This window comes from Drosophila melanogaster, chromosome X (assembly GCF_000001215.4).
Source record: "Drosophila melanogaster chromosome X".
Classification (NCBI taxonomy): Eukaryota; Metazoa; Arthropoda; class Insecta; order Diptera; family Drosophilidae; genus Drosophila; species Drosophila melanogaster.
In genome coordinates this window covers 17,393,757-17,403,559 of record NC_004354.4, presented here as the reverse complement: position 1 = coordinate 17,403,559, position 9,803 = coordinate 17,393,757, and the positions used below count along the sequence as shown (strand labels likewise).

The window sequence follows — 9,803 nt, the reverse complement described above, 5'->3', positions numbered from 1 at the left end:
TGGTAGCGGGTAGCTGGTAGCTGGTAACTGGTGGCCAACGGTGGCAGTTATTCAATATATCAACTTTTGGCCTAATAAATGCACTAATTGCGGTTAAATGCATTTTGCATGCAATTATTATCATTAGGGGTTGGCTCGCACGTCGTCATAAAACCCCCTTTCCCGCCACCCCTCCCCGCACACATCGTTTGTAAATTGTTTCTGTTGGTCATTATATTAATTGCCCCGGGACACGTCCAACCTCCCCCACTCCCAACGAAATCCCGCAGAACGATTGCTCTATTCTCACATTCTGTTATTTTTTATTTAGACAAAAAAATATGCGGTTAAATGTACTTTACATTTTACAGTTACAACGTTTATAGGTCTAGGCTACCGACAAAAAAAAAATTGTTTATTCGATAATACATTTCGTGGTTAGGCTTAACTATACAAAATTATTTTGCTTTTTTGGCTGCTAGTTTTTACAACATTTAAATAAATATTTGCTTAATTTTACTTCATTATCTTATATTGAAAAAAAAAAACTCTTTAAAAAACATTTCGAATAAGTTACTAAGAGCAAATCAAATAAATTAAGCACACACACAGATTCACAGGGATATTAATATATATATACACACGCAGGCACACACACACACAAGCGGGGCTTAAGGGGAGATTCAAAAACGCGAATTCTTGTGGATATTGATCTTTGACAAATGTTTTTTTTTTTAATATGCATGTTCCATTCAAATTTTCGGTTCCATGATTTTGTTTTGAATACTGAACTCATTTGTGCTGCTTTTTATGACCTTAAACAATAATTTGTTTAGATCGTAAGTTTATAAATGCCTCCAAATATATTTTGGTTAAATTTAAACAAAATACCTTTGTACTAAAGTTTGAACCATAAAAACGATGTTGTGATATGGTGCACGAATAATGCAACTGCTGATTCATCTAAATAACCTAAATGCCATGTAAACTTTTATGTTTTATGGAACAATAAAATCATCGATCCGACTGATTTACAAAATGAGTGATATGTAACTTAAATTCGTGAAACCAACTATGTAGTTTATGTATCCCCTTGGAAATCGCACTTTTGAGACCGCCCAAACCCGATGATTAGCACACGCACACAATCGCCGCACTCCGGCGTACCGCTCACACCTGGATCTGATCCTCGTCGTCCGACTGGGAACAGCTGTCAACGGATCGTCCTGGCGGACTGCCCGGATTCAGCGTTGGACTCGGCGTCGATGGTGGCCTTGGTGGCGGCGAGGCGGATGCGGAATGGGCCGGAATCGGTTTGACCAGGCCACTGGGCGGAGATCCTCCGCCCACCGAAGGTGGTGGCGCTACCGGATGCGGTCCGCCCGGATTGGCAGCGGAGGCAGCCGCAGCGGCACTCTGATAGTAGCTGCTCAGCGAGGACAGCGAACTGGAGGCGGACAGGTGGGAGAAGGGTGCCGGACCCACGCCCACCCCGACGCCCACTCCGACGGACGGAACGCCGGCGTATAGGTTGTAGGGCAGTGGCTTCTGCATGGCGGCCGCAGCGGCCGCTTGACGGTAATAGATGTCTATGTTCGTGTGGGGCGTGGCTCCGTGGGCGGCGCCGGCAGCGGCCGCATACGGCCAGGCGCCCAGGTAAGGCGATCCGCCGTAAAGTCGCTGAAAGGCCGCGAAGTTTCCAGCCTCTGCGAGGAGTTCCAGGCCCACTGCTGTTTGGCGCTTCCATTTGGTTCTGCAAAATGATAATAGATACCAAACTTTAGTATACTTTCAATAAGAATATATGTGTATAGATTTTATTGTATTTTCTTAAGTTCATCTTTGAAAACTAATACAAATTAAAAAATCATTAAAGTTAAAACCCACCTGCGGTTTTGGTACCAAGTTTTCACCTGGCAATCGCTCAGATCCAACTTGTGGGCCAGCTCCTGGCGCTCCTGAACGCTAAGGTACTTCTGCCGCTCGAAGGACTTCTCGAGCGTCTGCAGCTGGTGATCCGTGAAGGCGGTACGCGCCTTTCGCTGCTTCTTGCTCAGACCGCTCATGTCGCTGGTGGAGCCGCTCTTGACACTGTTGCCATCGTCATCTTTACCGCCTGAAAGAAAAGAGAATTTCAATTTTAGAAATATTAAGAAACTAAGGGCAAAAAGTCCATTATGTCTAATCTAATACCACATTTGGCAAAGTAGGATATGCGTAAAACTCCAAAACTTTTTATTATCATAAAATATGAAGTTTGTTTATAATACATACTATAATATTCACTTCCCCCTTTTAAACTTAAAACGAAGGTATATTAGTTACATTTCTATAAAACTTTAAATGCCTAAAAACTAGTTTTTAACATTTGCCGAGATGGTTTACCGAAAATCACTATTTGTTGGTGATTTGGTATGCCCATAAGGCTAATTCGATTTAGATCTCTGTGCGATCTATTAAAACAGTTGCAGATACAGTTAGAGGCTCGTTTATGGCCACGCAATTGCCGCTTCCGCTCACAAAGCGGTTCGTGTGTGTGTGAGTGTAATAAAAACGTGCCGCAAAATGTCTAAACTTGCCACAAAAAGCCGCAAGAGAGATAGGCAAGCTGACCAGGCCAAAGCACCCCTTTTTGCGAAAAGTGTTCTTGGCCAGAAAAGGCCGCTTTTCCACCTTTTCTGGCCAGCCATTTAGTACATAAAATTTATGTAAATTCAACCGATGGTGGTTACCCGATAAGCGAGAGCGAGTTTTTGGCCCATGGGCACGAGGGGGTTAAGGGGTTGACGCGGGCTAAGTAAACTCTCAAGCGTTAAATTATTTAAAGCGAAAACTTGCCAAGTGCCGCATTTAAATTTGGTCTAATAAGGCCTAGAAACGGGGAAATTAACAATCTTAGCATATTTTTGTTGTTTTAAGCATATAAATTTATCAGGAAGCAGACAAACAATAATAAAATCTTTTCAAGATTTTAATTTTGCACGATCCATTAAATAAGTGGACTCAATCTTTGTTATTGATAATGAGATACCAAGAAGTCAATATTATTTTATTTATTGAAAATCCAGCTATGCCTCTAATTGAACTTTGAAATATGAAGCAAATAAAGATGCATTGCTAATTATTTCTATTAATCATCGCTAATCAAGAGCTTATTTTGCCGCCAAGGCGAAAGTTGTTTACCATATAAAACGTAAACGATAAATGATTAATGGCAGCGATAAATGAGCGATAATGCCGCAATTGAATAAAATTAATTTGCAATTAAAGAAAATTACTCACGAATGTTGGCGCCGACTTGCTGAATTATCGATTTGCGGGCGATAATTTGTGGAGCGTTAAAAAAAAGGCAAAACCAAAAATCAAGAATTATGTGCCAAATAAAATTGGGCGACAGTGTTGTTAAAAAAAAACCTAATTTGTTTTTTTTTTTACAAATTTATAATTCAAATATAAGCTTTAAAAGTTAACTTTCCTATCTGATTTTATTATTATAATTATGATTTTTCATTAAATTTATAAATAAAATCTAGTGATCAATATTCATTTTGGTTTTTTTGTAACTGAAGCTGATCGCAATTGTGAAATTCCAATGAATTGACGGATTGCCGCCTTCCCTGCCCGCTGGCTGTCATCCCAAAAGAGCTGGCCGACGCGACTACCGTTTATAAAAGTGCAATTGGCAACAGGAAATTGCGGCAATAAATGGCACAAAACAGGGCCCAGATGGAGTGGAGCGCATGAGAAGCTGGCCAAAAGCGAAGTAAAACGAACCGAGTGGCGATGAGATGAGCAAACAGACTGCAACATTTTTTCGTTTGCTGCTGCCCGGCTGCCATTGCCATGGGGCGTCTATTAAAGCGGGTTAAATGCATTTTTATAACAATTTCCACAATTAAATGATTGCGAAGGGGGCAGGTGCGTGAGATAGGAGGAGGAAGCAGAGCGAGCGGCGAAGCGGGGAACAGTGAGTGCGATGTGTGTAATTATTTGAGATTTTTTCTGCGGCTGCGGCAGTTTTAAACTGCATTTTGTTGTTGCATTTCAGGCAGATCCTCTTCTTCCGCCAACCCCCCGCCCACTGCGAGCCACGCCTCCATTCTGCCATAATAGCTCTCAGATTCGCAGGTGCATGCCCCCAAGTTTGAGGAGGGGCGAGGAGGCAAGGGGACTTTAGAAGCTTCGCAATGACGGAAACAAAGCGTGAAAAAGTATTTTTTTTTTTCAACTAAAACCACAACAAATAGAAGCAACAAGAACGAGAATGTAAAATGGTCATGCAATAATTTTTACAGTTTGTTTTGCAAAGCGACATCGACGAGGGCCGCCGCCCCACCCCCGCGCTCCACACTTTAGCCCCCATTTCAGGCGCACGCTTCAATACAAAAGACTTAGGCAACGAACTTGACTGCTGCACAACGGACTTACTTATTTTTTACCTAATTGAATTACTTTTTCAATTGGCTATGATGAAATGCGTTTCACAACAGAACCATTAACACGATTTAAAGGGGAATTTGAGTAATTTTATTTTACGACTGCCTTTACACTCACTACATTTGAGAATTGGTTAAGTGCAAATATATTTAATATCACCTAAAGGGAATATGTTACTAAAACGCAATATCAATATCATTAATAAAAAATTTGCGTTCAAATTAAAAAATATTAAACTTATCAGATCTGCATGTTTTGTGTCTAGCTTTACAAAACAATCTGGACAACTGTTTAAAAAAAAAGGCAAGTGGTCGTAGAGTTGTAAAAATATCTGATATGTACTTTATAAGCTTAGCACCAGGCAGTGATAGCTTTATTTTAAAATGACTTGGATAATTTGAATATTGAATATTTTTTATCATAAGGCTCAACATTAATCAGATTTGTTGATAATTGGTTCTATTTCGACCCAATATTTGTTTATAAAACATTGCGAACTTGTTTTGAATGAAGAAAATTCCTGCTTGAAAATGCATTTTCGAGAATTAGCGAGAATGCTATACTGACCCACCACCCTCTAATGCCGCCAACACCCCACCCCCCGCATAGTACAGAGGCTCACCTCACCATTGCTACAAACGCTGTGATCGTCCATGTTGCCGCTGTCGCAGTCCTCGTTCTCCTCGTGGTAATCGCTGCTGTCGTCCAGATCGCCGCCCGCCGGTGGCGCCAGCCCCACCCCGCCATCCACTCCCCCGTCGACGGGTGGTGCGGCTACACCAGCAGCTGCAGCGGCAGCAGCGGCGGCTGCAGCAGCAGCTGCATTGTTGCGCGCAGCAGCCGCGGCAGCAGCAGCGGCATAGTGCTGTTGCATGGCCGCCGCATATTGAGCCACGTTTAACCCATTGCCGCCGGCGGTGGGTGGAAAGTGCCCCAGCTTGCCGTGCGGATGCATTAGCGCATGCGGATGTGTGTGCGGATGCGTGGGCGGATGTGGTTGTGGGTGGTGCAGGGCAGATGGCAGCACACCGACGCCAGCAACATTGGATGCCTCACAGTTATCGCCATTAATGTTGTTGTTGTTGTTGCTGTGAGCGGGACTGCTGCCGCCGCTGGAGCCCGAATTGTTGTTGTTGTTGTGGTGGTGCAACTGCTGGTGATGCTGCTGCTGCTTGTAGAAAGCGGCCGCCGCACTGCCCGCCAGAATGTCGTTGATCATGAAGCGGGACCGATTGGGCTTACCGATGCCCGAGGCGGTGGTGGTGCTGCCGCCGGAGGACATGGTGGTGGTGCTATGGATGCTGTGAGCCACCGCCGGTGGCTGCAGGCCGTAGTGGAGGTGGTGCTGGTGGTGCTGCTGCTGCAGCGTACTGAGGTGGTGGTGCAGCTGGGGATGCGCTGCGTTTGGCTCGCTGGGCGTTTGGGTGAGTATGCTCATCGAGTCTTTCATAGGACTTAGGGGGTTTCACTCTTTCTCCCTTTTCTTGCCGATTATTTATACGAATTATATTTGCTTTCAACACTTCACTAAAAAAATTCACATTCACTGGAGTTTCCTATAGATGTCAAGTTGTCTTCTATTTGTTTGTTTTTTTGTTTTCTTGGCCTTATCTCAACTTTTCACCCAGCGACGTCGTGAGCGGCTTGGCTGCCAAAACGAGACTGAACGTTTATGAAACGCACCTGCCCGATCCGCCGCTGCCAACGCTGCTGCCGACGCCGACTGCGGCTGAGGCTCGAGCGGCGGCTGTGGCAACAATTTTGCCACTTTGTCATAGGCGGTGGTTGGGCCGCATATGCTACCGAAGGCCGGAGGGGGATGGCCAGTCGCTCGCTTTCGCTGCCTCTCGCTTCCACGGCTCTCGCCGTCTCATCGGCTGTCACTCTCTCGCGCAGCGCCATGTTGCCGGCACCGTGGTGAATCCACCACGGCGTGGTGAAATAAAGTCTCTCCCCGGTTTCTCGGTTTTTATAGCACCAAATGTCGGTCAAACGCTCTTGAGCTCTTCAGGGCCTTGAAAAAGGCCTAAAATGGCGCTACGAGGAAGTTAGTTGGATCTGAGAGATGGAGACGATGCTACTGCATTACTATGTGAAGAGTACTCTTCTTTGTGAACAAAATATTATTCCAAAAATATTAACTCTGCTTTATGTTCACTGCTTTAACAATTAGACCATTAAGACATAAATTACCAAAACTTTTCAATTCCGAAATGTCAAAACATCTGTCTTTCCCATCACATAAGAATATTATAATACTTTTATATATATTCGCTTAGAAATCTGCGAATAACGTCAAGCCAGTAAACAATTTTATCAATCATGTTTTATCATTGATTTATTAAAAATAATCTTAGTCCCATTTGGCTTGACATATTTTAAGAGCTCCTTAAATGTGTTTGCTTTATATATTAGAACTTCAATTAACACCAAATTGTTCGATTTTTGAGTCGAAAAACCTTATACGCCCGACATTTGGGCGTCGCTTTTTTCGATTCCACGCTCTCAGACAACAAGATGGCAATTAAAATTTCACGCCAATAGCCCGGTGGTTAGGCTCACCTTTGGGTTGTTTCGGTGGCCACATGTTAGTCCAGGACTAATTGCAGGAAGGGAAGCGGAGCGGGATGAACAAATGCAATTTGTCGAGAGCGGCGGTTTCCGTTTGATTGATATTGATTCCGGTCGAGGAACTGAACCAACCTGGAGAGAACCATGAGCGGAAGGGGGAAAAGGTCAGGTGACCTGCGAAGGTCATTAGTGGCGGGGAAATTAGGGCGCCGGGGGCGGGGGTAAAGCGGACTGAAGCGCGCGCTTCAATTGCGGAGCGCATTAAAATAATTAGCGTCTGCCGGAGCATCAAATGCGAGGAAAAGTCAACCGAGTCCTTCGTCCTGATGACGGTTATTGCACTTAAATGCATATAATTGCCAGCCCAGTCGTATATCCTGCGGTCTGCGGTCGATTCGAGTTCGAACTGCCAATGCCAATTGAATGCTTAAAATAATTGCACTCGGCCAGCAATGTCAGCACTGAGAGAAGTTTAGTTTAGTATATTAAGTTAAAAACGAATTGGTTATAAAATATAATATTTAAATGAAGTAAGCCCAGAATTTGGCACTGAAAAAACCAAAAAATAAAGACAAAGACATAAGACAGAGACATAGGACCGAAAGGATACCCCCTTTTTTCTCAGTGCACATGCGAGAAATTATGAAAAAGAAATGTACAAATGCAGAAACCGCAATGCGCAGTTGTCCCAATGCCACACCCCCTTTGCCCCTCGATTACTGGACAGTTGCCAGCGAACTTGGACAGTTGGCAGCGTTTTTCCGGCCTCTTCTACGAACTGGCTAACAGTTGTCCATGTGCAGCCTTCTATCGCTCGGATACCTATCCACATATCCATATATCTATCTTTCGATCTACCTATCTGCGTATCTTGCCATCTGAAAGTAGCCTTAATTGGCCTAATGTCCACTCATTGAGTAGGACTGTTTGCACTGCAAATATCCGCAAAAGAATTCTGCATCAATGGAGATGCAAAGTTTTTAGAATAAGAGGCACAACAAGATAATATAATATGCAGAAAAATACATCAGGTATTCTTTTTCAGTTCCTTCTTTCATTTTGAAAATGTGCCCATATACAAATTCATAAGATTTCATTTGTTATATATCTTCCTCATATGTGCCTCCAATTTGAGCCACACCAACCCACATGCAGCACCAGCGATACCCAACTCCTGTCCAAGCTGATCCAAAAGTACGTCCATTTCCATTTCTGATCTGTTTCCGCAGAGTGGTGGTGAGCCTGCGGGGCCTGTGGAATCTTAATCGGCATCTTTGATATTATAATGTTCGTGTTACTGCGTGGACAAACGTAATAAAATAACTGATCGTTGTCGCTGATAAGTTAATTTACTTTTAATGTGCTGCCCTCGCCGAACCCTCGACATCCAGATCCAGATCCACATCCACATCCAGCGATCTTGCAACGTGGGGGTAAATGGGTCCGTCCGGAGGTGACAAAGGTTCTCGCTGGACCGATGAACCACTGGCCCTGTCCTCTGCCTCAAGATCGACTGACTTGCCAGGGCTTTTATCTTTATATTAGCCAATACCCTCTTGCTGCAAGGTTGTCTACTTTAATAATATCCTAAATCATAATATTTGCGCAATATATAATATATATTTCCTAAATCAATAAATTGAAGAACAGTTTCATTTTCACAAATTACAGTTTTTTTAGAAAGAGCTGTAACAAATATTTTACTTAAAATATTCTCATTTACTATGGAACAATTTTTAAATGCTTTAATCATAAATGTTTTTATCTATCAAACGATTTACCAAAGTCAAAGGGTATTTAAGCCTTCGTTACCCAACGTGTTGACTTGTTTTAAGTTTGTTTGCCCTGTTTTATTTGGCTCTTGTTTTTGTTGGTCGCGTGTGCCGTCGATGGCCAACGTTCTTGCCAAATGATTTGTCAACAACGTGGCCAACAAAGGTGTTCTCCTGCCCCGTAACCCCCGTAACCCCTTTAACCCCCACCAGCTGCTTAACCCCATGCCGCACGGCAATTTATCGCTGCTCCAGATCAGTCAGCATGCCAGCTACAACAGCAACAATAGCAACACAACTGCAGGATAAACATAAGCCCTGATTCCAATTCCGATGCCCCTCTGTGTCCCCCTTTTCCCCTTTTCATTTTCCGGAGCGGCGCTCGTTTTAAAAATTGATGTCGCCCCACTAAATGGATGCTATTTAAATTTTACTGCCTGCCTGCAGCTATAAATCCAATGGAGGATTTCGATCTGGATACCATAGGATCTCAAAGCGGGAAAAAGGGACTGAAATTCGACTTCGATTGGACCTCCCCCTTTTGGCACCTGTCCGGATTCGGACTTCACTCACTTTTTATGGCTCAGCTTAGGCTGGTCGACTAATCAACACCTCGCTGCGATCGCACTCTGATCTGATTTGGTTTGATTTGATATCTCAATCTGGATGAAAAGAGTAATCCCTTTGAGGAGGGGTAACTATAAAAACTTATCTGTTTTCATGAGGTTGATGGAAAATCTTTTCATTAAGGCCAATATCTTGTAAGTTCTTTTAAACACATACACATATACAGCGCTAATTTAAATGTAGCTTTGTTTATATAACCAATTGCTAACTATTCTTGTAAATTCATCATACATAAGATATCTGATCCAAGGCCTATTTTCCGACATCGTAATTATATTTACACTAATATTTTGAACTCGTGCCAAAACAAATGTGCCCCATCTCACTGATCCACTGTATCTTTGAAATTTTCCTGTCCAATTCGTAGATAAACTAATGATCCTTTCGTATACTTCGCTTATCTGCGGATGGGCCTCT

At 43.3% G+C, this 9,803-nt stretch overlaps 1 protein-coding gene across 2 annotated transcripts; it reads right to left on the bottom strand.

Annotated features, from left to right (window-relative positions):
• Window positions 1-281: 281 nt before the first annotated feature.
• B-H1 (BarH1) lies at window positions 282-6,082 on the bottom strand. 2 transcript variants are annotated; one of them, NM_001272713.1, is made up of 3 exons: window positions 5,039-6,082; window positions 1,867-2,095; window positions 282-1,732 (listed from the first exon to the last, which is right to left on the bottom strand). In NM_001272713.1, exons 1-2 carry the CDS (start codon window positions 5,864-5,866, stop codon window positions 2,042-2,044), a joined length of 882 nt encoding a protein of 293 aa, NP_001259642.1. In that variant the 5' UTR covers window positions 5,867-6,082; the 3' UTR covers window positions 282-1,732; window positions 1,867-2,041. The 2 variants fall into 2 exon arrangements, with proteins under 2 accessions (NP_001259642.1, NP_523387.1); NM_078663.3 differs by having other exon boundaries at window positions 5,044-6,082.
• Window positions 6,083-9,803: the final 3,721 nt, after the last annotated feature.

Bases quoted from the DNA above. Each gene is read 5' to 3' on its own strand.
- B-H1 (NM_078663.3), bottom strand. From the start codon at position 5,866: ATGAAAGACTCGATGAGCATACTCACCCAAACGCCCAGCGAGCCAAAC. The intron at 2,096-5,043 runs GTGAGGTGAGCC...CTTTTCTTTCAG, and splicing joins TCACAGCGTTTGTAGCAATG to GCGGTAAAGATGACGATGGC. The intron at 1,733-1,866 runs GTGGGTTTTAAC...ATCATTTTGCAG, and splicing joins ACTTGGTACCAAAACCGCAG to AACCAAATGGAAGCGCCAAA.